The sequence below is a fragment of the Sus scrofa genome, chromosome 12 (genome assembly GCF_054392235.1).
Source record: "Sus scrofa isolate SSC_HxYL_T2T_F1_AM1 chromosome 12, Sscrofa_HxYL_maternal_Yorkshire_Landrace_v2.0, whole genome shotgun sequence".
NCBI classification, from domain to species: domain Eukaryota; kingdom Metazoa; phylum Chordata; class Mammalia; order Artiodactyla; family Suidae; genus Sus; species Sus scrofa.
This window is the reverse complement of record NC_139394.1, coordinates 1,428,517-1,456,485: the sequence shown is the minus strand read 5'-3', so window position 1 is coordinate 1,456,485 and position 27,969 is coordinate 1,428,517. Positions and strand designations below refer to the sequence as shown.

At 63.7% G+C, this 27,969-nt stretch overlaps 1 protein-coding gene and 1 long non-coding RNA gene across 7 annotated transcripts in view; both read left to right on the top strand.

Moving 5' to 3' along the window:
• The first annotated feature begins 5,381 nt into the window (after nt 1-5,381).
• BAHCC1 (BAH domain and coiled-coil containing 1) overlaps nt 5,382-27,969 on the top strand; it is a 56,565-nt gene continuing 33,977 nt past the window's right edge. For 2 of the 6 annotated variants that reach the window (XR_014820509.1, XR_014820510.1), the window contains exons 1-2: nt 5,382-5,703; nt 26,836-27,015. Coding sequence is in view for 4 of the 6 variants with exons in the window: in XM_013989840.3 (XP_013845294.3) it covers nt 5,526-5,703; nt 26,836-27,015 (358 nt within the window). In the remaining 2 variants the exon portion in view is untranslated. The remainder of the gene's footprint in view (nt 5,704-26,835; nt 27,016-27,969) is intronic. The other 4 variants (XM_013989840.3, XM_084983213.1, XM_084983212.1 and 1 more) reach the window with 2 other exon arrangements.
• LOC146397969 (uncharacterized) lies at nt 6,558-8,389 on the top strand. The gene is made up of 3 exons (XR_014820586.1): nt 6,558-6,695; nt 7,735-7,816; nt 8,255-8,389. It is a non-coding gene; the product is annotated as an uncharacterized LOC146397969 (long non-coding RNA).

Below are 27,969 nucleotides of genomic sequence, written 5' to 3'. Positions count from 1 at the left end.
AGAAGGTCTCCGGCTTAACCCTTTAGTGTCCCTACCGGGATGAGCGGGCAGAAAATTTCTAACGCTTGTTCACGCATTGGTTGGCATCTAGTTTATACATACATATACACATGTAGGTGTGTGTGCACATACACACACCTATATATGTATGTGGGTATATATATATATATATATATATATATATTGTCCCCCGGAGGGGGAGGCAGGGCTTCACCTGGAGAAAGAGGAGCAAAAATCATGTATCCATTGCCTCTAAGACACAGCCTTGACTCCTGAGAATAAATAGCATTTTGCTGGGAAACCAAATTCTAGCAGAGATATTTATTTGGAGACTCTTTTTTAAAAAAGAAGTTTGCATCTGATTACCATGAAGACACCTCCCAAGTGTCTTTTAATTGGGACGGGAATTTAGCGGATATGTAAGAGCGACATTGAAACGTACTATGCCTGGGTTTCGCGCCATGCATATCAAGGTGAACATATTTTAAAAACCTCGTTGCTGATGAAGAAAGGGCAACCTTTGTCTTGACCTTAGTAAATCCATGATTTCATTTCGATCAGTTCTCTGTTGTAAAATGTAGCCAAGGAAGATAAAAGCAGGGTCCCCAGATACATGGCCAGAGACACAGGACCTTCTCCCCAGAGTTTGATCCTTGGATCAAGGGAAGGAGAGGACCAGCCGGGCGAATCTGGAGCCTGTACTGCGGGCGCGTGGGCATTCCTGAGCTTGGTCACAGCAGGCGGAGGCCTCAGAGTGGCCGAAGGACTGGGCAATCCGAGGAAGCCTCCGTTCTTGGAGCTCGGGCCTACCTGTGCCGGGTTCGACCACCTGCCAGACAGATCCTAGGTATTTGAAAAAGCATCTGTTGCAATGAGTGTTGCTGTTTATTCTCCTGGCCTCTGTGCACGAGACGCCAAAAGTGTGACATGCTGGGTTAAAATTAAAAACAGAATAAAAAAAAAAAACAAGCCAAAGCCTTCCCCTCGGCGTGGACACACACGCTCCCACTCGTCCTTGCTCCCTCTCCCGCCCAGCGCCAACACCGTCCCATTCAGCAGCAACGATCTGCGCAGAGGAGCTGCGCAGTCGCCGGGCTTGAATTAGGCGCCATCGGGCTCCGTAGTAGCCCTGCTGCTCCCTGATTGGCAGCTCCCTGGCCTGGCGCCAGCCTATTGGGAGGCCTGTTTACGCCGAATGAGTGGCACGAGCTCCCGGCCGCGGAGGGCCGCGCGGCCAATCAGCTCGCGGGCTGCTCGGGGCTGAGTGGCACGGGCTTATTAGTATGCAGGGCCCGTGGCTCGCCGCGCCGGGCTGCAGGTTTGAGAGCCGCTCTGGATGGGCTCGCTAGAGTCGTTGTTGTGGAAGCGGTGCATTTACAGTGCAACAGTCAGCACATTGAAAATACCAATAGGAATACAAAACAAAGTCACATTTACTGGTTTAATTGTATTGCATTCAATTGTATCCAGGAAACAGCCTCCAGTAAGTAACTGAAATTGCTTTCATTTTTTTGTTTTTTGTATTTTTATTATTATTTTATTTTGGCTTTGGGGATTTACATTTTTTTTTTTTTTTAGCGAGAGAAATTCAGGGTTGCGATGTTAAGTATATATCTTCCCTTTAAAAAAATCCGTTATAATGTCGAGCAGGCTTTTTTTTTTTTTTTTTAAAGATGGACTATATATAAGAGCGATTTTTTTTTCCCTCTGAAAAATCGTATTGATCGGTTTAAAATCCCCCCCCCCCCGTAATGCGTCCTTGCTTTGCTCTGAGCGCTTGTTTTCTCGATCGACACCCAGCATTAAAAATAAATAATCGCGACAGGACAGGGACCGCCAGGCTGCGTCCGGCGCGAGCGGCGCGGACGACTCTGGGTGGACAGTCGGCGAGCTCCCAGACGCAGTCAATGCGTGCCCGGCTCTGGCGGCACCACGGACGAACCCCAATTGTTTGCCCCCCCCACCCTTCTCCCCTCCCCCGAGCAGCCTCGGGTCTGCCCCGCCCGATCGCTCCTCGGCGCTGGGAACGAGCCGGCTCGCACTGGCCGAGGCGGCCCGGGCCACCTACCAGGGGGGCTTTCCGGTCGCTGGCAGCGTGCGGGGCGAGGGACCGGGCGGAGAGGGGTAACTGTAAGGTTGCGGGGCGGGGGTGGGGGTTTGCTTTGCAGAGCCTAATTCATTTCAGAAAAATTTTTCCCGGGGGATGAGGGTGGAAGAGGGGGCCAAGCGAGGCCAGGGCAGCCAGGCTTTCTACCCGCGCGCGTTCCGGGCGGCGTGCGGGGCTCAGGCCACCGCCCGCTAGGCGAGGTCTGCGGGCGGGTGCGCTCTGGGGCCTGGGGATCCCGCGCGGCCCTAAGCCTCGGTCCTCTCCGGGTGGGGGCGGGGGAGGGGGGGTCGGATGCCACCGTTTCGCAGGGAGCGGGTTCTGTGGCGGCGCCGGAGCAGCCTGCCCCGGTATGCGCCGGGCCCCAACCAAGCCTGCAGGCCCCACGGCGCCAGCGCGCCCGAAGCAAGGGCAGGCTTCTTGGTGCCTAAGTTAAAACCGAAGCAAATCTGGAGGAACCCCACATCCTGCGGCGCTCGAGCCACGCTCAGCTGGAAAGGCGACTCCAGGGACCGCGCCGCGGGGTCCTGGGGAGGAGCCCGGCGTTGCGAGGTTCAGCTCTTCCCAAAATGCCCTTGTCAGCGATTTTTCAGCCGGCGCGGGGGCCCCCTGCCCGCCACCCATTTCGCTCCGTTTCATTTGTTAGACCCGCCCGATTCGCGGCTGCAGAGCTGTCCTCTGCTGCCGCCTCTCCCGGCGCTTGGGGGAGGGGGCTCGGAGCCCTGGGACTCGCGGGTGGCGGCACCTGGGCTCCGGAACTTCGCGTCCAGGACGAGGCCGCGGCGGCCGCGGGTCCCCGCCCCGCTCCCTGCCCTGTTGGTATTTTGCAGGCCGCCTCTCTCCGGCGGCCAGGGAGGCGCGGCGCGGCCTCTCCCCGGGAGCAAAGAACACAAAGAAAAGCTCCCTCCGACCTAGTAGGAATCGCCGCGGCCCAGACGGGCGGCAGTAACCCAGCCCCTCCCGCGTAAAAAGTCTAGCAGGCTGGTGGAGAAGGATCAATCCAGCCCGCGATCCGCCCGCAGAAGGTGAAGATTAAAATTGCTGCTCGTAGCGGAGCCCGCATCCCGAGAATGTAGAGCAGCTTCTGCTTTCTCGGCAATTTTGGGATTTCTTATTGGAAAAAAAGGAAGCCCCCCCAAACAAAAGCAGAGCCTACGCGGCTTCCCGGAGGCCAGCGGGGAGTGCTGCACCCCCGCGCGCGCAGCCCGGGGCCCTCGGCGCCTTTGAAGCTGCAGATTCCCGACCTCCCTCCCCTCCTTCTCCCCTTTGTCCCGCCCCGCGCCCCCCGGCTCCCACCTCGCTTCCCGCAGGCCCCTAGCCCGGCACTGGCAGCCCCTCCCTTCCCTGACCCCGGTGCGGGCAGCCGGCTCACCCGGCCCGCCTCCGGCCCTGGCGGCCTGGCGCTGGCTCTGCAGGCCTAAGCGGCGGCGAGCCGAGCTGTTTGTTAGACCGGGGTAGAGAGCTGACGATCCCCAGAGGGGAGGAAACCCCGAACCCCTTTGTATGAAGTTGAGAGACAAAGAGAACTCTTTGTGTAGGCCTCGTTTATTTACAATGCAAAAGCTCTCCGAATAAATATGAAAAAGCTTATCAGCTGAGCAAATATGTATTCACTTAATACATTATGTCTTCGGTGGTAGATTAAATCAAACACAAAATACTCTGCAAATAAGACGTGTAGAACCCGCGGCATTAAATATAGCGATTTAAGATGGTATTCACAAAATGCAAAACGTCCTAATCGCTTTGTTGTCACGGGTGGGACGACCAAAAAAAAAAAAATCAGAAGGCATTCTGCACATTTTGCTGTTAAGAATGTTGAGCCTACCCACCGCCCTTTTGTCGGAGGTGATCGCAAACATTCAAACAGTGCAGACTTAGGAAATGAGGAGACGTGTGCAACATGAAAGAGGTCCACGCGGCGGGGGCACCGCCGGCCAGTGTGTGTCGCTTGCTCGGCCGCCCCGCACCCAGCGTCTGAAATTGTCCCCGGTTTCGCTTCGGAGTGTGGCCTCTGCGTTGGGTGGGGTGGAAGCCAAGGGAGGTGGGGGGCCTTCGGTGGCCCAGCCTGGAGGTGGAGGTGGACGGAGGCCTGAGGTCCGCTGGGACCAGAGCAGCGGGGAAGGTTGCTCTGGGCCCGGCCAATTGTCCGTGCCCCCGGGTCCCCCCGGGCGCCCGGCCTCGGCTTGGCGGCCGGGGGCAGGCGCCGAAGGGAGGAATTCCCTGGCCCATTTGGGGCGCTGAGAAAGAACAATTTCTGATTCTCAGAGCCCCCCCACCCCCCAGCCCCCAGTCCGCAGAGGAAGATCCCGGGCGAATGTGACTGGGGGGCGGGGTGATTGTTCGAGCCTCGCCAGAAAGCTCCCGACTCCGGGACGGCAGGCCCGGCACTGCGGCGAGGCGGCCCAGGGGACGCCGGAGGCGGACGTCGACTCCCGGGGCTCCGGGGAGCTGGCCCGTGGTCCTGGCTCGGCGCTGCGGGGTGGGGGCCTGGTCCCATTAGGGCTCGGGAGGGGGGCTGGGTTCAAAAGAATGGACCCAAAGACGCATAGGGGGATGGGAGAGGGGCGAAAGGAAGGTTATTAAAAAAAAAAAAAAAGAAAGAACTCTTGAGTTACAATCAATAAAATTACTCGCTTAATTAGCATGGTTATTCGGTTAAGCGGAATGCAGTAAAAGCTGAACCTCGGAATAGGGAGAGAGGAAAAAAAGCTAGTGTGGACCCCAGGCCTTTCCTCGGAGACACCTTTGGGCAGCGGGGGAGGGGAGAGGGTGTGTGTGTGCGTGCGTGTGTGTGTGTGCGCGCGCGCGCGACTGTGTCTGTGTGTGCGTGATGGCTTCGCAGATTTGGGTTTTTATCACCCAGCGGAGCCAGCAGCCTTTCGCCGCGGCGCCCTCGCCGCAGGGACCTGCGAAGGGGAAGCGGCGAGCGGTGCGGCCGGGTTCCCTCGGGCTCCACCCGGCGGAGCGTGGCCGGGACGGTGCGTGTGCGCGCGGGGATCCGGGCGGCCCAGGTGGCCGGCGCGCGCGCGTTCAGCGGGGAGACGCGCGGAGCGCTCCGGGCCCCGCCGCCCGGCCTGGCCGCGGCTCGGGCCGGCGGAGCGGGGGGCTGGGGGGGGGGCACCGGCAGGGTGGGGACCCCCCCCCCCGGGCGAGCCGAGACCCCGAGTCACCGAGTCTCCTCTGCTTGCCTCCGCAGACTATGGATCCGCACGGCGGCCGCCGGCTCGGCACGCGGCCGCCCTCCCAGGAGCCCAGTCCACCGGCGTGCTGACCGTTCCGTGGCCGCCACCGGTGACCCCGGACGCCGCCGCCTCCGCGTCGCCCGCGCGCCGCCCGCGCGCCGAGCCGCTCCCGGGCCCCGGCCGCGCTGCTCCCGGGAGGCGGCGGGCCGGGGCCGGGGCCGGGGCCGGGGCCCGGCATGGATGGCCGCGACTTCGCACCGCCGCCGCATCTGCTGTCGGAGCGCGGGAGCCTGGGCCACCGCAGCGCCGCTGCTGCCGCGCGCCTCGCCCCGGCCGGACCCGCCGCGCAGCCCCCGGCGCACTTCCAGCCCGGAAAGTACTTCCCGTCGCCGCTGCCCATGGCTTCGCACACAGGTCAGTGCTGGGCGGCCGGGCGCGGGAGAGGAGGCCCTGCGGCGAGCTGGGCAAGGTCCAGGGTCGGAGGGCGCCCGTCCCTCCCTTCTCCTTGGAGCCTTTGCGGAGAAGCCTTCGGTTTCATTTCCCTGCTCTGGCACCGGCGGCGGCCCGCGCGTCCTGCGGGCCCCGCGAGCCGGAGCATCGCGGTTTCGAGCGACCTTCCCTGGGGTCCCCCGGGGGTCTCGGAAGGGCATCCCAGGAGCCGGCTAAAAATAAAGCCTTTCCCCTCCTGCCACCCTCCCCCACCCCTTCCTGCAGCAGAACTAAATTCCGCGGAAACCTCATTTCTGCATTCTGCATTCACATCCTTAAGCCATTCCGGGCCTGGGACAACGAGGCACTTTCTGCGGGAACAAAACGGCTGTTGTGACGCGGGGGGGGGGGGGGGGGGGGGTGCCGCGGCCTGGCGGATTAGGGCGGTGTGCGCGCGGGGTGAGCGTTAATAGGGACTGCTGGTGTAAGACGAGCAAATCCTGTTTCTATATAAAGCCTTGAAGTGTCAGGGCGAGAATGGGTTTGCAGGAGATGCATTTGCTTTAACAAGTGCCTCTGGTATCCTGCTAAAGCCGGGACAAAGCGTGGCCAGATCGCGGCCCAGCCTTAGGGCCTGCGCCCCGGGGGAGGGCAGAGCCGGCGCCGGCTCGGCTGGGGGCGGCCGCGGGGGCAGCCTCTGGATTTCGGTGCAGGCGAGTTCCCTGCGAATTTGCTCCAAGAGGAGAGAGCCAGGGCCATCCCGCACTCCGGTCTTCTCCAGGCCTCCAGAGCGGGCCCCTTGTCGGGTGGCTTTGATATTCCTGTTTGGCAAGGTCGGAGGCGAACCAGGGCCAGGGACAGGATGGCCAAGGGGCCGCTACCTCCCGAGACCCTGGAGATCACTGGCCAGCGCCGACTAAGTTGGCAGGAAGCTGGAGGGGCTGCGCCTGTGGGGGACCTGCCGGTCACCCTGGAAGGTTGGCTTGCTTTTGTTTACAGTGTGCTCTAAACATCAAAACGGTGGGTGCCGTGTTGTTGCTGTTGTTGATGGTGATTTGGCAGTAACAGTTCTTATTGGTAGCTTGATGAACTGTGAATACTAATAAAATTATATCTGCTTTAATGGGATTACAATTAGTGTGTGGATTAAAACGGATGGCAGAGTCAGGCGAGAAGGGAAAATGTCAGAAGGGAGAGCCCGCAGAAAGAATAATGTAAATTTCCTAAAAAAAAAAAAAAAAAACAACGAGAAATTATTTAATTGCTAGTGGGCTTTGAGCATTTGCTGCATGTCGAGACTCAAAAAGTTGGAGCCGGGTGGGAGTGGAGGGGGCCCGGACGCAGTGCTCTCGGCTGGAGTCAGCCCTGCGCCGCTTGCTGTTCCGCTGTGAGCCCTCTGCAAGGCTGCTTTTTCCCTGCTTCTTGCTCCTCATTCTTCCTCTCCCTTTCCTTCCTTCCTTCCTTTCTTTCTTTCTTTCTTTCTTTCTTTCTTTCTTTCTTTCTTTCTCTCTTTCTCTCTTTCTCTCTTTCTTTCTTTCTCTGCTGGATTTTTACCTCGGAAGAGCAAAAGTACTTGCCTGGGCAGTTGGTGATTTTAAATATCTGGCCTGGCTGTCCCTGAGCTTCCGTGTCCTGCACCTTCATCGGAGACACCGCCCATCCAGCTCAGCCCACACTGGGGAGCTGGGGTTGGGGGCTCGTGGTGGCTGCAGGGACAGTGCCACAGCTTCCCCACCCGCCCTCTCTGGCTGCAGGCTGCTGGTGCCTGCTGAGGCTGGGAGGCTGAGCCTGCTGGTCAGGGGGATGGGAAAGGAGCGGCTGCAGCCCCCCTGCCCCCCCCCATTGGCCATGCCCTCCAGCCTGGAGGGTAGCAGACATGAGGGTCGGAAGGGCCCCTGACACCAAGGCTGTGCCAGTAGAGCGCAGACAGGCCTGGGCTGTCACCCTTGGGGAGGCATGGCCAGGCCGGATTCCCTGTCAGTTCAGGTCACTGCTGCCTCTCTCATCCCCATCCAGTCCCCACAGCCCGGCCAGGTCCTGGTCCGCCGCCATTTCTCCTCTCTGCCCTTCTTTCCAGGTGCAGGCACCACCAAGTCAGGTAGGAACGTGGGCTGCGTGGCCCGAACCATTGTCTTGCTCCTTCCAAGTTTGACCACGTGGTCCTTAGATCGTGGGCCACGGAGGATTTGGAGAAATTGGGTGGGCGCTGGCCCGGTCTGTGTCCTTGACCCAGACCCTGCCTGCCTCCCCCACGGGCAGGGTGCTCTAGAGGGCGCTGGAGGTCCCCAGGGCACCCTCGGAGGAGGGGAGCCGGAGGGCCACGTGTCCCCAGCTCCTGGAGGCTGTTCCACCTCCCAGGGGGACCAGAGAAACCTATTGTGCTTGGAGATGGGCGACCCATTTGCGTCGGGAAGGCTGGCCTCGTGGGCGTCCAGCTAGAAACATCTGCCGCTGAAAGCCTTTTGAAATTGCTGAAAGCCAGGGTCTTGCATTGGTTTCAAAATTTAGCTGGATCCATTTTTTTTTTTTTTTAAAGGCGTTATGCCTCAGACTCCGTTGCTTCGGTCTGTATCTGTACATGATCTAGTCTAAGAAGAAAAGCCTGTATCATTCAGCTGAATTTTCTGGTGTGCGTCTGTGCATCTTGCGTGTGGATTTCCGAACGGCCGGCTTGGCGGCCTTTTCTCGTCTCCGCGGACGGCCTCAGGTTCCCAGGCTCCGGCTGCAGCAGCCCGGCCTGCCCCTCCCCGCTGGCTGCCCTGCTCAAAGGAAGATCCCTCCGAGCGGCTTCCTACTTGTCCGTGTGAGGAGGGTCCAGCCACCGGAGATGGAGCCCCTGGCTTCTGAGCATGGCCCGTCCCTGGCGCGGCCGTCCAGCCCGGGCCAAGGGTCTCCCTCCCCGTCCTCCACGGCAGCTGCCCTTCCTCGTCCCCAGCCCGTGCTTTCAAAGTGTCAGCTCGAGGGACCCCGATGGGACGTCGGGCTCCTGGGCTGCGTCCGTTGTTTTTCTAAAAATGAAAGTGCCGATGGCTTTATCATCAGGCTGCAGGGTTGTGTGGTAAAGTGCTGTTCCAGTAACCTTGTCACCAAAAGGTGCAATTAAAATGTTTGGAATCATTATTTTTAGTGCAGTGTTAGATTTTGTCTCTAATACAGATGGTCCGGAGGCAAAGCTGTGAAATCTGGTGGGGGTGGGGCGGGAGCAGCAGCGACGCACCGACCCAAGGTTTTTCATGCGCCTGGAGCGCCTGGGGAATCGCGCGGGGTGGGGAGCCGCCCGGCCTGGGAGAGGCCGGGTCCCGCCCCGCCTTCCCGCCGGTGGGCTCCCGCCCTCCATCCTTCTCTCGGGGGGCCGAGCCTCCGAGAGTCACCGGGTCTCCACCCAAGGAAGACGGAGGAGCCGACCGATGCGGGGGGGCTGGGTGTCCGCAGTCTGGCTGCGTGTGGCCTCTCCCCTCCCTCCACCCCTTCTCCCGGCTTCTTTGGGGTGTGAGGGTCCAGCCTGGAAGCCTGGTGCCCTGGGCCTGCGGTTCCTGGGAGTAAACAGGGCGGCTGGTTCCTTCTGGCCGGAGACCCACCAACGCCTCTCCTGCTACAAGTGCTTCGGATCGCCCATCTCGAGAAGAAAAAACCGAAAAACGCAGCAGAGGAGAAGAAAGATCACTTCCTGGTGTGAAAAGACCCCATCAGAGGTTCCCCCTCCCGGCTCACGTGGTATTTTTTTGTAAAGGGAAAAAAAATACATTTTCGTAAATACCTCATTAACTCAATGACACGATGGCGTGTTTCTGCAACAGTTACCAACATTAAGTAGGTGTGAAAAGAGTTACTTTCCGAGGACGCTACCCATCCTGCTCAGTAAGTGACAGAAGCAGACATCAAAGCCCGAGCCGCCCCGCGGAGCCCGGGGCCCGGAATCCGGCGGCCGTGTGGACCCGCCGGCCGGGCTGTGGCCGCCTCGCCCGCTGCCCGCTGCCCGCTGCTCCGGCGAAGCCATTTTTGGAATGTGGGTTTTTTCTCCCGAGGGCGTGAGCTGCCCCCCTGTCGGATTATTCCCACGAGGATATTCCTATAGGAATATCCAGGTCACGTGAGCACGGAGGCACATTAGCCGGCGAGGCAGGGAGCGGCCTCGTGCCATCCCCAGCACCCCCAAACGTGCCCGTTTATTCTTAGAAATCTCCCTCGTCTGCTGCGAGACTGGGTTCAACAGCCCGCACAGACAGGACAAAACGCACAGGAGGCTGTTAGAATAACATGGAGGGAGCTAAAAATACCCCTCAGAAACACACATAAAAAAGCCAAATCCAACAACAGAACGAGCTAAAAATATTCCAGGCTTTGGCAAAGAGCACAGAGTTAAATAAATTATACAAGAGCCATTCATGGGAGCAAGTTGACTTTCTCTCTTACGAGAACTTGGTTCAAGCTAATAAAAATAATAATTTACTGGCCACTGAGCTTTGCTTGAGTTTAGATTTAATTGGTGGGGCTTCTGGCATTTGTCACTTCTTGGCGATTAGTGGGCTTGCCCTGGCCTGGGCGGGGGGGGGTGGGGAGGGGGCGCCGAGTCCTGGTCCCTGGAAGCAGGGGCAGGGTCCCCCCACCCCCACCCGAGGCGCAGGGCCTGGGTGCAAGGGCAGGAAACCCAGGAGGCCGGAGGAGGAGGAGGAGGAGGGAGGCTGCAGGAAAGGCAGAAAAGGGACAGGCAAGGCGCCGCTATTTTAATTTGATAAATGATCGTACACCTTTAAGAGTGTGTTTTAACAATCAAGATACACTCCAGCAAGTTGATAGGATGTTCGCTGTCAACTTACATATGTCATCAGTGCAGGCTGTGAGCATAAATAATGTGTGAGAGCGCGTGGGTGCGCTGCAGCCCTTCCCGGAGCCCCGCAGGTAGCACCCCTGTCTGCCCTGCTGTCTTGGGACAGCTGTCAAAAGATGAGTTGGGGTCCTCCGGGCAAGGTCTTCCCCTCTCTGGGGAGTTCCAGGTCTCCCCACCAAAATAAGAGTTCCGGGTGAACATAAATAACGTGTGAGTGTGTGTGGGTGTGCTGCAGCCCTTCCTGGAGCCCCGCAGGTAGCACCCCTATCTGCCCTGCTGTCTGGGGACAGCCGTCAGAGGACGGGTTGGGGTCCTTTGGGCAAGGTCTTCCCCTCTCTGGGGAGTTCCAGGTCTTCCCACCAAAATAAGAGCTCCGGGTGCCTTGCTCAGAGAAATCACCCCTGGGTGTGATCTGAGGCTGGAAGCCAACACTGGGTGGTGTCTTTTCAGCGAGCAGATGTCTAAGGTCGGCCGTTTCCCAGGAATGTCAAACTTCCACCTTGGGATTAGGGTCAGGGTAACCTCTCTTGCTCTCTCTTGCTTGCTGCTCTTGACAAAAATGCCCCCAGAAATCCCAGCAGGCCCTCCCAACTCCCCAAGGACTACACTTCCCAGAATGCCCCTGGTCGAACTCCAGGGTCTGAGCCTGGGACCAGCCCTGAGCTGGGAATTCCCAAGCACAGAAAGACTGCAGCCAGCACCACTGGGAATGAGTGCTTTCCGGGCGGAAGGGGGCCTTGGTCGCCACTCCCAGTGCCCCTTTGCCCTTCCTCCTGAAAGAAGCCTCTGAGCCCCGCCTGGCTTCCTCCCTACCATAAATATCTGAATATAGGCCCGACAGATGGGCACTGCGCCTCCGCCCCAGGGGCCCTGTGGGCCGCGTGGCTGCCCTGATTGGCATGGCCAGGGTCCCAGGGGGATTCCCACCGACAGCCTGATCTCCGCCCATGGCGAGTGCCCTTCTCGAGAGGCTACGATCACGCTGGCAAGGGGTCAGTGGCAACGGGATGCGGGATACGGGTGCTCCGTCTGGGGAGGGAGGGGTGTCAGGACTGCCTCTGCCTGGGGCGTCCCATGAGCACATCCCGCACAGCCTCTGGTGGCGCCTGCTCCCCAACCTCCCAGCACCAGAGCGCAGTGGCCCTGTCGCTGCCACGCTGACCAGCATCCGCCCTGCACGGCTTCGGTGCCTAGAAACCACCCGCCCCCCGGGACAAGCTGCGGCCTTAGGCCCCTCCTCACCCCCCTGACAAAGTTCTCAGGAGTGGCCCTCCTCGGAGGCCTTTGCACCTCGGTGCTCGAGGCGCGGCCCGACCCCGGGCTTCAGGATGCCGTGTTGGACAGCAGGTGGCTTCCTGCCTCGCCTTCCAGGGGACAGCTCCCAGGGTTCCCCAGGCCCCTCTGGAACCTTCTTTATCCCACCAAAGACTGCATTACAAGCAAACAGCAAGATCACAGCAGCGTGTGCTGCCTAGAGAACATCCCACAGTCCCCGGCGATGCTGGGGAAGGTTTGGGCCCTGGAGCCCGTGCCCCAGGGCTGCTGCTCTGTCTTGGCTTTGACACCCTGCCTGCTGACGTTTTTATGGGATAATATACCGTTTAGATCACGCAGGCCTATTTGTCAGTGGGCCGCCTCTGTTTGTTATAATATATAATATTACTGCCTCCCGTGGCCCTGCCAGCAGCTGCCACCGGAGGAAGGGGACCGGTTGTTGGGAACTGGACGTGGGCTTAGAGGAGGGGGGGAGGCCCCCGGTCGGGGGGCTGCCCTGGCCGGGCTTATGGGGTCCGTTCGGGTTTGCAGCAGGCCTCGGGCCTGGCGGGGCAGCATCCAGTGCCCAAGCCGGGAGCCAGCCGGGCTGGCATCCCAGGGCCGCCGCAGCTGTCCAGACGATTAGGTTCCAGATTGGATCAGTCAGGAAGCTTTTCTTTTTTCTTCCTTCTGACCTAAGGTGGGGGCGGAGGAGGAGGGAATGAACAGGTGGGTAGGGTTCCCTGCCCCCTCCCTTTCCCCAGCACGCCCCCCCCAACAAAGAGGCTACTGTCTTTCGATCCAAAGATTTTGGAGCTGGGGAAGGGGGGCCCACCGTGTGCCTGGAACCAGAAGCAGAGTTGGAACGGCCCCTCTCTAGCCAAGCGCAGGAACTTGGTTTCCACTAGAAAGTGCCAGAAATGCGGGGGAGGGCAGAGGACGGAGGTGCTCTCTGAGAGAGGTCTCTGAGCGGCAGCCTGGGGTCCTCGAGGGTGACCTGGGGCGGTGGCTTCTTGGGACGCCCCGCCGCGTGGAGATCCTCGGCTGCCTTAAGGAGGCACCGAGCCACCCTCTGCTGTCTTCCTGGGAAAGGGCCGTCTTGCTCCTTCTCCGGAGGAAGCCAGGCCTTTCTTCCCCGGAACTCGGCCGGCGGCCCCTGGCCCGGCCCCGGGAGCCCCCTGCATCCCCCAAAGCCAGCCAGCGCATTAACCGGCCGAGCGCACGGGAGCCCACGGCCGTGGACAGGTGTCACGCCAGTTCACATGGGCTCACACCTCCGGGCAGGTCTTTGCGCACACACCTGCTCACACTCAGGCATGCCCTCGCTCACCGACGCTCATAACTGGCCTTCAAGGAATTGGCCCCTGGGAGAGCCGGCCTGCCCCGGGATCGGAATGTGCCTGCGGGGCTGTCTCCACTCCCCGCCACCTGCTCCATCCTTCAGCTCCTGGCCACCTGCTGGGGGTGGAGCCTGAAGGTCCCCAGCGACCCCCGCAGGCGACGGGCGGGGCTTGCTGCTGGCCAGGCGCCCACCCCTGCCTCGGCCCCTTTCCTCCCTGCCCCTGTGGAACCCGTTCTTGGGGCCTGCAAACTGGAGCTGGCCCCTTGCCAGCACCCACCCCGGGCTCCTGCTTCGAGGGAAGCTGTCCCCACGTCCAGTTCCTCCAGCAGAGACTGTCCCCCAGGAAGTCCTGGTCAGCTTCTCCACCCCGCACCACCCCGGGGGTCAGCCCCAAGCCTGGCTGAGCCTTCAGCCCTGCTTTTCTATGCCTTGGGGGCTCCCTAACCCAAGCCCCCCCCATGCCTTAGGTCAGCTCCCACCCACCACCCTTGTCATTCCACTGTCCCTGCAGCTCCCCACTACTCAGCAGGGGGTGAAGGCTCAGCAGGGAGAGGTCCGCCGGCCAGTGCAGCCCAGCGTCATGCTGTGACGTGCAGGCGGCACCTGTGAGGCTGTGTGGTGGAGGGACGGGGCCAGTGAGGATAGAACAGGGAGATACCGCTGCCCCCTCCCCTGCCGTAAAGGAGGGGCCTGGCCGAGCGGGAGCCAGGCACCAGGGGGGCCTCTTCCTGTCTGGCCCTCGACTGGCCCCCTGCAGGTGGCTCCTGCTTCTCAGCCTCAAGGCGGGCCCGGGCAGAGGGCATGGCAGGGCCAGCATGCGGCTGCTCGGGGTTGGTGGCCGTGAGTGGCCCCTGCTCTGGCCCCGAGGAGCTGTGGACCAGGCAGGCAGAATCCCTCTCTGCCTCCTCTCTCTGCAGGGAGCCAGTGGCTGGAGGGTCGAACGGGGCAGGCACAGACCTGGAGGCCCCCCCTCCAGCCTTCCCTACCCCAGCTGGCTGGTCCTGGGAGCCCACACCTGGCCACACCCCTGGCGAGGAAGTGACCAGCCCCACAGTCAGGGGAGCTGCTTCCCAGGGGACAGGCAGGGGCTCTGCCTCACGGGCCACAGCCGCCCCAGTCCCTCTCCCCGGTGGCCGTGCAGTCCTGCCGTCTTGAGGCCTTAGTCGGACCACAGAACTTCTGTTTCGAGGCCCTGGCCCTGGGTCCGGCCGCACCCCTGCCTGCGCCCTCCCTCCCGCTCTGCCGCCTGGGCTTTGGCTTCTGGGGCCGTGGGGGGGAGGCTTGCGGGGCTGGGGACGTGAGTGGAGTGGGACGTCATGTGAGCAGGGCGATCGCCAGCCCTGCTCTGGGGCGCTGGGTCCAGGTGGGAGCATCCTGGAGCCCCGTGAAGTGCATTGCGGGAGGCCCTGGACCCGTAGACGCAGCTGGGGTGGTGGCGGTGCCGACCCGGTGTCCAGCTCGGAGGCCGCAGGCTCGAAGCCCGGGGTGAGGGGAGGCTCCTGGGAGCCCCCTTGGGCTTCTTATGCGGAGCGCACCGCGTCCTCGGATGATCCTGCTGGTAAGCCTTGCAGCGCCCCAGCGCGGGGACTGGTCTCGGGACCCCCTGGGGGGAGCCTCAGGAAAGCTGCCCCGTGAGCCTCTCTCAGCTAATTCATCCGTGAGCGCGAAGAGATGCTGGTGGGACGGGGCCACGATCCCAGCTCTGAGCTGAGACAGCCCCTGCCCCACACCTGGGCGAGACCTGGGACTTCTCTCCCCACCCATCTGTCCTGGGCCACCCGCCTGGTCCTCAGCCCTTTCCCAACGAGGGTGTGCCCTGCGGGGCCTCGGCAGCACCCCCCAACGCTGACCCCAGACAGGCACCAGTGCCCAGACCTGGCCGATGAGAGGGAGCCGACGTGAGTGTGGCTGGGCCCGGGGGCTGCCCGAGGATGAGGTCGGGTGGGAAGCCGGTGACTGGGGGATGAGGAGGGGTCCCACGATGGCTGGCCAGCTCCGTCCTCGGCCACGAAGACCCTGACTGGACACTGTGGTCAACAGCTGGCTCCTCCCCGCTTCCCCCCTCCCTCCTGTCTGGCCGGGGCGTGGTGGGCTGCAGACGTGCGCCCTAAGCAGGCATCTTGGGCTTCAGGCCTTCCACGCTGCCCACCCACCTGCCCCAGCTGAGCCTCAGCACCGTCCCTGGAGTGTCGGGTGGTCTCTGGGCCTTGGCTCCCCCCGACCCCTGCCTGGCAGCCCCCTGCCCAGCCTGCACGTGGAGGCCCTTCCCTCGCCCGGGCAGCGCTCGCTCATAACCTGGTGCCTCCGAGAGCACTTGGCACTCGGGGGTCACTAGGGTCGGCCCCAGATGCCTCCTCCTTTCGCTCCCCGCAGGGCCCTGGCAGCCAGCAGGGGGTGGATTCAGGTCCCAGGTTTGGACTCAGACCTGAGGACTGGACCCGGGTTCCCGCCCGCCTCCTGGCTTGGCAGTGCTGTGCAGAACGGTGCTGATGGATCCTTTTGTCCCTGGCTGTGTGCACAGCCATCCTCGCCCTGCAGGGCACGGAGAGCTCGGAGCCAGACTCCGTGGTCCCCCAGGACTCGCCGGGTGGTGGGCAACCGCCCTCTCCAACCTGCCTGCCACAGGCGCGGCCGGGAGGTCACTCGAGGGCAGTTTGCCTGAAGCCAGTCTCCTTTTTGAGACTTTTTTGCATCCCTGTGGGTCTCCTAAAAATAAGCTTTTAATTTGTTTCAAATTAATATTAAAATTAAATCTAAATTAAGTTGCAATGCATCTTTAGGCGAACTCTTAAAAAGCCCTAACGCGTGTGAATACAGATAAAATTGAGAGAAGTTGGGACGATGGACACGGGGCACCTGTGTCCCTCGCACCCACCACGGGTGGATGCCACGTACCGAGTGGAACTTCTACCCTGGGAGATGGATAAACAGTCCTGAGCGTGTCAAGCAAAAGGGGAGGGGGACCGGGCACAGATGCCCTGCAGGGACCGCCACGGCCACTCGTCCTCGCAGCGGTCAAGGGCCGAAGTGCCCCTGGGCCCGGCTTGAAGGGGAGGCTGGCTTGGGGGCGTGGGGGCTGGAGTGGGGGCGTGGGGGCTGGAGTGCGTCCGTGGCTCTGTGTCTCGGGGCCGGAGTGTCTCCCCCTTCCCTCCACTGCCGCTCTGTGTATTGGTCAGCTAGTGCTGTGTAACAGGTCGTCTCCAACTTAGCAGCTAAACATTTCTTCTCTCGGTTTCTGCGGGTCGGAGTCTAGGCCGAGGCGTCAGGGCTTCAGGCGTCTCAAGGCTGGGCTGAGACAGGGGTTCCTTCCTTGGGGCCCCTCCCCTGGGCCATCACAGCTTCTCTGTAGTCAAACCTCCCGAGGAGTGTCCCTCGCTTTTGCGGGGTTCTGCTCGTAGAAGCGAGTCCCGGGAGTTCCTGTGGCTCAGAGGGTTAAGGATCTGACTGGCATCCACGAGGGCAGCTCACGGTCGCAGATGTGGCTGTGGCTGAGGTGTAGGGCGGCAGCTACAGCTCAGATTTGCCCTGTAGCCTGGAAACTTCCATATGCCAAGGGTGCGACCCTAAAAAAAAAGGGAGAGGGTCTCGCCCACCCTTCAGGGGAGGGAATTACATACAGGCCTGAATACCTGGGGTCAGGGGTCATGGGGGGCCGGGGGCCAGCTGACTCCCCTGGGACATCCTGAGCGGCAGCTGCCCTCATGTGCTGACCCTAGCTGGTCCTCCCTGTCCTTCCGCTGCTGGCTGGAGGTCCCTCCCCTCCCCCCAGACCCTCGGCCTCCTTGCATATGTGACCTGGCTGGGCCACCAGAAGCCCCCTCCCTCTTCGCCTCTGTTCCGCCTGGTCCAGCTCCAGGGCCGTCATCACTTTCTCCCCAGGGAGTCCACTCTGGCCTGTCCCCTTGGAAAGGCTGGTCCCCCCTCCGGGGAGGCCCCCAGACAAACACGGCCCCGCCCCTGCCGGCGGGCACTGCTGTCCGTGGCTGGGCAGCGTGTGCCTTCCACCTGCCAGAAGTCTGCTCCCAGATATGCCAGCCCCAGGCCAGCGGGACAGCCCCAAGCGGCCGCGAGGCCAGCGGGGGTCACGAGAGGACTAAGGGCCATTGTCGAAGGCCAGGGTGCCCGGGCGCCCGCGGCTTCCTCGGGTTCCAGGGTGAGGGTGGGCGACCCTGCACCCTGCCGCCGCTCAGCAACTGTTTGTCTAACGGATGAGCTGGCTTAGAATTCCATTCTCTGGACGGAGCTCGGGGCCCGCCCAGTCTGTGGCTTGGGTGACAAGGACGTTTGTGCTGTCCGGTCTGGGCAGCGCTTTCTTCCGATGGTCCCGTGCCAGCTGCCTGCCCTAGCGAGGTCAGCAGGTGCCCGGGCTTACCTGGGTGTCCCCCTGGATTGCTTGGAGCCGACGCCGGTTCAGGGCAGACCTGGCGGCCCCCTCGGGAGTGGACAGCTGGTCCTGGCCTTTGGGGACCTCGTCCTGCCCGGGCAGCAGGTAAAGCCGCGTCCCCCACTCCAGCAGCAGAGTCCTTTTTTGCACACGGCACTTGCCCAGAGCCCAGAGGGTGAATCGGGCTGAGGGCCAGGTCTCCTGCCGTCCTGCCCCCGAGGCGAGGGGGGTCCAGGTGGCGGAGGCTCCTCCACAAGGCCTCTTGCTTGCCCTGCGGTCACGTCGTCGGGAGCCTCCTAGGAGCACAGGCCTCCAGGCCAAGGTCCAAGGCTGGTCCTCTGCCCAGCGCCCCTCCCACCCCAGGGCTGCTTCTCTGTCCTGGGGGCCCCCAGATCATTGGGGTACACTTCTCCACCCCACAAGCAGCTCTGCTCACTTTGAGATCCCAGAAACACCGCCGTGTTGCGTCAGGGGGTTTCTCCCTGGGCTCACGCCCACCGCCTTTGGAGGTGAGAACATTATCTTTGCGCTTTGAAGGGCGTGGGCTGCTTCCTCTCAGCCCTGCTGCTGTTGGTAGAAACTAAGACGGTGGGGCCCTGGGTGCACCCTGCCCCCGTCCCACCTCCCTTCTCCTGGGGGACTCCCACCACCAGCACCCCCCCCATTATGCTCTCTAGCGGGGAGCCAGGCCTGGCCTGGTGGGGAGGCCAGGTCCACTGAGAACCTCAGCAGGCACGGGTGGGGTGCAGAGGGCGGCCTGTCAGAAATTGGAGAGTGGGGAGTTCCCGTTGTGGCACAGTGGAAACGAATCCGACTAGGAACTCTGAGGATACAGGTTCGATCCCTGGCCTCGCGCAGTGGGTTAAGGATCTGGTGTGACCGTGAGCTGTGGTGTAGGTCGCAGACACGGCTGGGATCTGGTGTGGCTGTGGCTGTGGTGTGGGCTGGCAGCTGCAGCTCCAATTCGACCCCTCGCCTGGGAACCTCCATATGCCGCAGGTGCCGCCCTTAAAAAAAAAAAAAAGGAATCGAATTGGAGAGTGTGCGCTCCCTGGAGGCCTCTGCCCGGAGAGGCCCAGGCCCCGCTCCCGTCTGCCAGGAACCGGTGTGCGTCGGCTCTGGGTGCTGGGCAGCCAGGGACCCGTCTCCCCCAGGGTCCCCTTTGGGGATTTGGTCTCCTCCGTATCTCCTGGAGGTGTCACACGTGCTGGGGCCCCTCGGGGCCTCCTGGGGGCCGGGGGGCAGGGCCATGGACTTGGCAGCCTCCCCTGCTCCCCCCGCCCCCGTGCCCCCTGGAGGGCCAGGCAGTCCTGCTGAGACATAAACAGCACTTTACATCCAGGTCCTCCTTCCCCGGCGCCTGCCTGCCCCACCTCGTGCCCACCAGGCACGCCCCGCTGCGTGTTCAGCATCGTGGGTCTGCCCCGCCATGTCCCAGCCCTTCTCTGTGTGCGTGTTTGGCCCGGCCTTTCCTCTGGCTCTCTGCCCTTCCTGCTGGTCGTCCCACTTGGAGGCGTCCCTGGGCCAAACCCTGAGGGTCAAGTCCGTCTTGAGCCCGCCCCTTGCCAAGGCCAGGGGTGGCCGTGCTGAGTAAGCCTGAGGCTGGACCAGCTTCCGAGGAGAGTTGGGGTCAGGGCCCACTGACTGGTGTCCCTCTGGCCGTCCCACCTTGCTCGTGACCCCGCTTTCTGGGGTACCCCGCGTCAGCCTGCCCCTTCCTATCACCCTGTCTCTCTCCTCCCATCTGCATTCCTCCCTGGGGCTGAGTTCCCAGGCCCCACAAGTGGAGGGGATGGCTGGGTGCGCCGCCGCTTGGAGGCACGGCCGGGCCTGAACAGAGGGTCCCTAAGTGGCAGAAAGGTGTGCCTGGATCAAACGGTACCTGAAGCAGTTGTCTGGGAAATGAGGACAAAAAGTTGGCACCATCAGAGGGCCCCATGAAGCTTCTCGAGAAAGGGGGTACAACAGGCTGCTCTGTACGATGGCCCATGACCCTGCTCCGGAATGGTGCTGCCTCTAGCCATGTTCAGTGTCGTTGGGATGGCTCTTCAGATCCGCCCACACCCATCCAAACCAGCTCCACCTCGATGCCTTTTGGCTGAGACCTGGGGCAGGATGTGGGGGTGTCATCTGGAGGGACCCTACCAACCCTTCCTCAACGCGCCACACAGAAGTGGTGCGTCTCAGTGCCCCCGAAACTGCCAGCCTCCTGGCAGGGTGAGAGTGCCGTGCTTACGACAGCAGCGGGGCCGGGTACCCGCCAGGAGTGATGCTTGAGTCCATCTCTGCAGCCACAGGGCTGGGGGTGTGTCAGGAAGCTTGGCAAGGGGGCTGCAGCCCAGATGCCCTTTACTACTGCCCAGGCTGGGCACACAGCAAGCGGTGGCAAGAGAGAGGCTAATTGTTCGGAGACTCTGACCACCCCAGACCCACCGTGGACGTTCCGGGGATGGTGGAAGGGAGGGGAGGGGGGCAGGGAGTGGGTTAAGGAGGGAGGGGGGCAGATAGATGGGTGAGTCCACAGGATCGGGGAGCGCCCAGGGTGGTGGCACCTGCCTCCCCTCAGCTTAATTTCTCCTGTTCTGCCGGCCCTGGAGCCTCCACGCAGCACAGCCAGCAGTGCGGGGACAGAGGCAGAGCAGAAGGATCACACCCACTGGACGGAGTCTAGTGCCAGGCTGTTCATGGCTGGGTCACACGGGGCAGGAAGGGGTGGGCAGCAGGGCGAACTCACTGCCCACAGGCCCGGGGCCTTCGCCTGAACCAGGTTTCATCAGGGCCCATCCTGTGCTGGCCCCGCCAGACCCGACCAAACCCTGTGAGCAGGCCCGCCTAGCCCGGTGCCCCCCTACCCCCTTGTCCAGGCCCCCTTCCCCGCCCTCAGCCCATAGCTGAGATGCGGGGGTCCCAGGCCAGCACGGGGCTGCTGGGTGCCCGGGTCCAGGGGATGGGGTGGGGGGGGGCAGAGCGGACACCTGCAACCCTGTCCGGGTGGGCTTCTCCTCTGAGGGGACCGGAGGGGCCAGGGCGTGCTGCACTGCCCCCGCACCACCAGGGCGTTCGTCTCCGTACAGCCGGCTTGTTCCAAGACAGCGTGAAGGGAAGCCTGGCTTTGGCCGAGGATGCTCCTCGGGCTGGCGGGGTCTGGAGGGGGTGGCGCCGGCGGGGCCAGGTCACCCCCACCCCGGCCTGACTGCGGCCTGGCCTTGGCCGTGTCTGCAGGGGGCGCGGGAGGCGGGAGGGAGGCGGGGACCCCGGGAGGTGTGAAGAGCAGGAGTGGGGGGAGCAGCCCTCTGGATCCCTGGCCAGAGTCCGAGGGCGGCCCCGTGGGGCGTGTGGGCCGCCCCTCTCCCCCGCCCCAGCCAAAGCTAAATTTACCCTTTTAATAAGAAGCAGATTTATATCCGGTTTTCCTTTTCTTTTATTAGTTCTGGGCTGTTGGTGGTTGGGCCTGTCCTTGTCATCATTGCCTCTGCATCTGTGGGGCTGGTGGCTCGGTAACCACAGGGTTTTCCTATTATGGCCTGAGAGACGCTGCCTCTGAGCCAACCGGGTCTCCTGGACGGTTCTCCTGGGCCAGCAGAGAGGGGCTTCCCAGGCCAGTGCTCATGTGTCTGGGCGGGCCCCATGGCCCAGGGCGGGGCTGGCGGAAGCTCGCCTCCCCCGCTCCCCTGGCTGCCCCCTCCCCCGGCACTGCAGCCTCGTCCTTCTCCGCTGTCCTTCCCTGTTCTTGGGCCTCCCCTTCTTGTCCCTCCATCTCCTGGGGCTGTGCACGGCAGCTGGGCTCCTGGGTGGGGTCCTCAGGACTCCAGGCCTGTGGCAGCAGAGGGGCGGCTTGAGGCGGGCAGGGTTTTCCCAGAGCAGACAGGGCATCTGAGCCGCTTCTGCACCACAGAGGCATCGGACCGCCTGGCAGCTGCCCCCAGAAGCCACACAAGCACTGGACCCGCTTTCAGCTCCAGGTGGCGGGGGACTGAGCCGCTGGGCTGGGGAGGGGGCCGACTCCCGGGCAGCAGGGGGGTTGGTGGGTCTTGGGGCCGCAGTTCGGTACAGGCTTGAGGCTAGAGTTCCCCTCCCACCACGTCTAAGCTGGATGTGTCCCCCGCCAGGGGCGCGGCCTGGCAGCCCTCCCGTGTCACCACTGGCATCAGACAGAACCAAAGGCCAGGAGCCTTTTTCAGGGCCTGGGTCAGTAGGGGGACGGTTTGGTGGAGACACGACTCCGGGAAGCAGTGTCCCTGAGGGGCCCGGCGCAGGGACCCCTTCGCACAAGAACAAGTCACCTCGTGCACACTCAGAGCCAGGCACACATACCCAGACAAACCCGAGTGCCCACGCACAGCCCCTGGCTGCCTCTGTGCCTGCACACGCGTGTGCACACACACACGCACGCACACACACATGCACATTCATGCCTGGGCACTGGTGGGTTCCAGCCCAGCTGACCCAGTTCCCAGTGGCAACGTGATGGAGCTGGCAGACTCGTGTGCACCCGGAGGGGGTCTGTGGGGGGTCTGTGGGTGGCGCTGTGGTGCACCTGCCACCGCCAGGGCTGCAGCCCTTTGGGTTTCCCACGGGCAGCCCCAGAGCAGCCCTTCCCACCAGGGCCTGGTGTCCCCAACCCTGTCTCCTCCCCCATCCTTGTGGGTGGCCAGACAGATGGACCCGCCTGCGAGCAGGCTGGACCGAGCCCTCTCCCGCTCCGTCCCCACAGACCCCCGGCCTGGACTTCGTCCTCCTCTCCTGGCGGCCTGAGAGCAGCGTGGGCCGGGCGCGTCCCGCTGTCCTTCCTGCCTCCGCCCGCCCAGGGCCTGGCTCAGCACACGAGGGGCATTTCGACCCTCCAGGCTGGCCACCCGTCTCTCCAGTGTCTCAGCCGCCACCGCTGTCCCCAGGGCCCAGGCGGGTGCCCCAGGGCCCAGCTGGGTTCTGCAGGGCCCTGGGGGAGGTGGGAGGTGGGAGCCAGCCAGGTGGCGCCGGGAGCCCCATGCCAGCAGCCCATCAGCTGGGCTTCCAGAAGCCCAGAAGCAACGGGAGCACCGAGAGCCTGGAAAGGGGCTTTGCTCCTCAGGAGCGGCCACCAGCCATCACAACCAGGCCTTGAAAAAAAAAAAAAAAAAAAATAACCCATTTCGCAGTTTCCAGAAAAGGAAGATGCTGTCTCGGTGGCCAAGTTCAAAAACAAAAAAACACAAAACCGCTCCTCCTGCCATAGCTCTGGGCTCCAGCTCTCTCTCCCAGCTCTCTGGGGCCCGTCTCTGTCTCTCCCTGCTTCGGGGGGAGGGGGTGGGGGTGGGAGGCCCCCAGGCCCGGCCGGCCCCTCGTATTCTGGGTGCTCTGCTGCAGGCAGACCCTCTCTGGACTAGAGGCTCCCCGGGCACATCTGTTGACCATCTTGGCTGCGGCAGGTGGGCCTGGCAAACAGGTTGGCAGCGGAAGGCCCCCCCCCCCCGGCTTTACCTGGCCACACAGGGCCACCTCTGCCAGGGCCAGCACGTGTGAGAGAAGCCTGGGCTCGGCGGTCACTGGAGCCTCTCAGGGTGTCAGGGCATTGCAGCCTGGCTCTGTCCAGCTCGGGCAGCTGGCAGGGAAGGAGCCGCACAGCCAGGATCCAGATACCGCCCGCCTCCGGTCCAGGTTGTCTGGGCCTTGGGGCGTGGGAACGGATGGCCTCGGCGGGTGGAGGAGCTGGGCCGAGGCGGCGGGGTGGGTAGGGGGTGTCCACCAGCCCTCCCGGGCATTCTGGCTTCCGGAGCGGTTTTCTCAGCCAGCCCGGCACCCAGGCCAGGCCTCCGTGGCGTCCTCGGCGGGGCTGGGGCTGGGGCTGGAGCCCGGTGTCTGGGGCGGGCCGGGTGGTGGGGCCAGCCGGCGCGGGGCAGAGCGGGCAGCCTCTGTGCCCCACCGACGCCTCCCCCCACGTTCAGATCCCTGTCTCAACATGATGCTCAATGCGGCCGGATCCCTGCGATGAGAGCCCACGGGGGACGAAGGGCACAGGCCACCCTCCTCTTCAAGGAGCCAGGGCGGCCTCGGAGGGGACAGGCCTCATCCAGACCCAGCCCAGGCTTGGGCCGCGGGGCCAACTCTGGGACGCTGTTCCTTTGTCAGCCCCGGGGTGGGCCCGCCACCTGGATGGCAGTGACCTGGATTAATACGAGGTTCGCAAAGCCCCTGCTGTGAGAAGGTGCCAGGATCAGGGCTCCCACTGTCCCCCCCAGCCCAGGCCACTGACCGCAGCACTCCGTGGGCAAGGACCCTGCCAAGAGGAAAGAAGCCTCCGGCCCAGTTCCCGGCCAGACTTGGCCGCGCGGCTCCAGCCCTGGCCGGGGCCCAGGCCGCCTCTGCTCAGGCTCTGTCTGGGGCTGGCTACTGGTCAGCGGGTGAGGGCTGGGGAGGTGGCAGCCAGGTCTGCTCACGCCTCTGCTGGCTGGGCATGGTGCCACGGCCAAACTCCTTGGCCGTGGAGGTGACATGGGAGCGTCCTGGACACTCAGTCCGCGGGTCAGGAGCTGGCAGGGGTCTGGGTGTCAGCAGTCCCCTTCGCCTCGCCCCCACGTAAGGGCCCCCCGGCAAAGCCTGTAGGACCCACGGCGGCTTCCAGACTTCTGGCTCAGGACGGCGAGGGAGAGCCCCGGGCTGGGCACCTGGCAGGGAGTTGGCTTTGCACCTGCCCCCACGCCCATCCTCCCCGCACTGGCCTGGGCTGGGGTTTTAGGAGGGAGAGGCCACCTGGGTACTGGCACAAGTCTCCCACCAGGGCAGTGCACAAGCCTTGGGGCCCTGGAGCTGAGCAGTGCCTCACAGGTGGTCCGTGGGACCCACGGCTGTGCCCGGGCCTTCTGCCCCCTTCCTCGTTTCACCTGAGTGTCTAACAGCGGAGATTAACAGACATGTGACAAGCCTCTTCCGTCTTCAGCATGAAGGGAAGGAGGAGGCAGGAGAGGAGACCCCTCACCCTCGGATCAGTGGCCCAGCCGGAGGCGGGACCCTGGGGGCCTCCAGCTGCCCACGAGGCTGTAACCGGCCCTGAGGGCTCGGAACGAAAGGTCCCCCCCTTTCCCAGGGAGCCCAGATCCGGGGCCAGAGCTCAGGCCTGGGGCACCGTCCCACCCCCTCACTTCTCACACTCTGGGGCGGGGCCCTTGCTTCTGGACTCAAAAGCACCCAGGGGGTCCCCCATGCTGGGAGACTGGCTGGCATGGGGCCGAGGGAGGCCCACGGCAAGAAGTGCGGCCTGTCATTGGCCTGTCCCCTGCCTGCCGTGTGAAGCCAGGACCCCGGCTGGCCGAGCTGCATGCCGCCACCCCCCAAAGCTCCCTGCAGTGGGACCCCCTTCTGGAATAGTGTCAAAACAGATGCCCACCCTTGAGAGTCCCGTGCCTCCCCACCCCCACCCAAATTCCAGCTCAAGGGACCCGTCAGGTCAGACGCCCTGTTGGGCCTCAGGCCTGCTCCCCACCTGCTCTGGCTGCAGGTGGGTGGCCTCGAGGGCGAGGGTGGTGGGTGGGTCTGCAGAGGTGGTCTGTGAGGGGGCTGCCTCCAAGCCTCAGGTTCCGGGTGGCCGCTCCTCCCGCCCAGCCCGGGGCCTGGCGCCACCCCCCTCCCCGGCCCCTCCCCGTGGTGTGGGAGAACTGTAGGTTCTCAGGCTGAGCTCCTGGAGAAATCCTTTATCCAGACCGACTTCTGGACTCGGTTGCTTCCCACTGTCCCCCGGAGGAGCAGGGCGGAGGGACTTTCCTGGGAGGGTGCGGGGGTGGAGAGGCCTGGGCGAGGCAGGAAGAGGCCTCACTCATCCCACAGGCATGGCCCCCCCAGGTCCCTGGAGCCCAGCAGGGGCCGCCCTCTGTCTCCGCCTGCTCCACCCGCCCGCCTGCCCCGAGGCCAGAACTTCCCTTCCCAGCCCAAGTCCCTCCCCTGGCTGGACGTTCCTGTGGTCTGGCCAGGCCCACAGCGGTCCCAGCCCTGCGGGCCGGGAAGTCCCTGGCTCCTGGGCACCTTCGCCCCCTGCCCCCGGTCCGCGCGGGGTCTCCCTTTGGCCTGACACCTGCTGCAGAGGTCAGCTCGCACCCCAGTGCCTGGCCGGTGCGCACATACCCTTCTCCAGAGGCCCTTGCCTCTCTCCGCCGAGTGTCCCCTTCCTGCACGGGAGTGGAAGGCAGGGGAGGGGACCTGCCAGGGTCCTGGCAGGGGCAGCCCCTCCCTCTCCCCTGCTCAAGGGCCTGCCGCCTCTCTGCTGACTCACCCTGTGTCTGGGAAGCTCCCAGGGCCAAGCCAGGCTGGATGAGGCATCAGGAATTCACCAATTCCCTCTGCCTCCAGGGCAGGGAAACCGCTGCCCTGACTCACCTCGGGCTGGGCTGCAGCCTCGCGGGGGCCCCCAGAACCCCTGCCAACCCTGCCAGGCCCCTCCACTCAGCCTGATGGGATAGCAAGCCCCCAGGTCCCTCCTCCCTGGACCCGGGATGGTCCCAAGCCAGGCTGGCTGCCCATGAGGGGACAAGGTGCCGGGGGCCCTGCCGGGGTGGGGGCTGAGCTGTGCAGCCCAGACCACCCACCGGGCTCTGGGGGCTGCTCTGCGCAGAGCTCTGAGTCCGCCCTTCCTGCGCGGTCCACCCGTCACCATGGTAACCCCGGGAGCCTCAAGCAGCCTGGCCTTGGCTCCTGCACTTGGGCAGAGAGGGGACACAGTGTCGGGGGCTCTGGAGGCTGGCTGCCAGGGGAAATGCCATGTCCTAGACTGTGACTTGCTCTCCGCGTCTCAGTGCCCGGGTCGGGGCCTGATCCAAGAAAGCCTGGGGGCGTCAGAGCCGTTCCCTGCCCTTCTGGCTGCTCCCTTCCTCTGCCTCACTTTCTTCTCTTGCTCGCCTGGCAGAGGGCACCCCGCTCCGATGGGGTCCTCAATGGGAATCACGGAGAAGGTTCAAGACCCGCGTCCTCCCGGGAGACGGGCTCTGGCGCGTCTGCCAGCCTTGGCCTGGGAGAGTCAGGGGCTCTGCCTCCGGGGCCGAGGTCCCCCGCAGGGCCACCTGTTCCCTATGGGCCCTGGGCCTGGACGTTGATTCTGCCACACCACTGGGCACCCGGTTGATGGAGGCGGGGTAAGGTGGGCACCGTGGTGACCGTGACAGTGCCAGCCTTGGGGTGCCGCAGTAGCAGGAGCTTGACTGTCAGCCGATCAGGCAGCACCCACCCCGGCTGCTGGCCGTTTGAAGGCAAAAGCCTGGGGCGCTTGGGACCCAGGAGTCTGGCCGAGAGAAGGGCTTCTCACTACCCCCGCCCCCAACTCACTCTTGCCCCCTGCGTCCACAGCCAGCAGCCGCCTGATGGGGAACTCTCCGGCCTCCTCTTTCATGGGCAGTTTCCTCACCAGCAGCCTGGGCTCAGCGGCCTCCGCGCACCCCAGCGGCCCCACGCCCTCCCCCTCGGAGCAGGCCTACCGTGGCTCCCACCCCACCGCCTCCCAGATCTGGTTCTCCCACTCCCACGAAGGTAAGTGCCGGGCTCCAGCTCCCAGCTGCCCCGTGGTGCCCGGGCCCAGGGGTGCGGCCAGGGGCTCCCCTGCTGTGGCCGGGAGAGCCAGCTGCAGACCCTGCCAGGCACTCTAGCGAGGGGCTGCTTCCCTGTCGAGGAAGCCCGCACGGGGGAGGTGGTAATTGGTTGGAAAGAGGGGGCGGGCCCGCCAGCCAGTGGTCCTGGCCAGATGTGCACCAGAGATGGGCAGGGAGGGAAGAAGGAGCGGGCGGCAGGGCTCCGGGAGGCAAATGTGCAGCACAGCTGGGCTGGCCGGGCGGGGCCGCGCCCTCCACCGCAGGCTGCGCCCACCCCCAGACTCAAGCAGGCATGGGCTCCAGATGTGCCAGCTGGGAGGGAGGGCCAGGGAGGAGAGAGCTGTCAACAGACTCAGGCTGCCACCCTGGGGGCCCGGCCTAGAGCAGAGCCCCTCCCAGGCCCCTGCCCCCCCCCCCACCCCACCCCCGCTGCCGTGGCTTTGTACACACAGTAGGCGCCTCATGCGCCTGGCTTTCAGGCCTTGTGGCTTGCAGGAGGGCCCCTGCTAGGATGCCGGGGCTCCCTGCAGCTTCCCCAGGGAGGGCACCCCCTGCCCGGCCGCCCGCTGTCTGCTCAGCCCTTTGGCACTGTGACGTGAGCAGCCTCCCTGGCCTGTGGTAGCTGGTATCCACTCGGCCCCTGGGCCCCCACGGCGTGGTAAGGGTTAAGCCCGACGGCGGCTGGCACGCGGAGAGGTAATTGCAGTTGGCAGCGGGCACAGAGGGCTCTCCGCTCCTGGCACCGGTACCGCCGTAACTCAATGACTGCTGAGCGGCGGGCGTTGTGTTTGCAGAGCACGCGGACCCACACACCGCGCCCGCCGCCGCCCGCGTTCCAGGCCGGGAGATTAGCGCCCGGCGCTGCTGGAGAGCGAGAGAAACCTCTCTTTGTGCA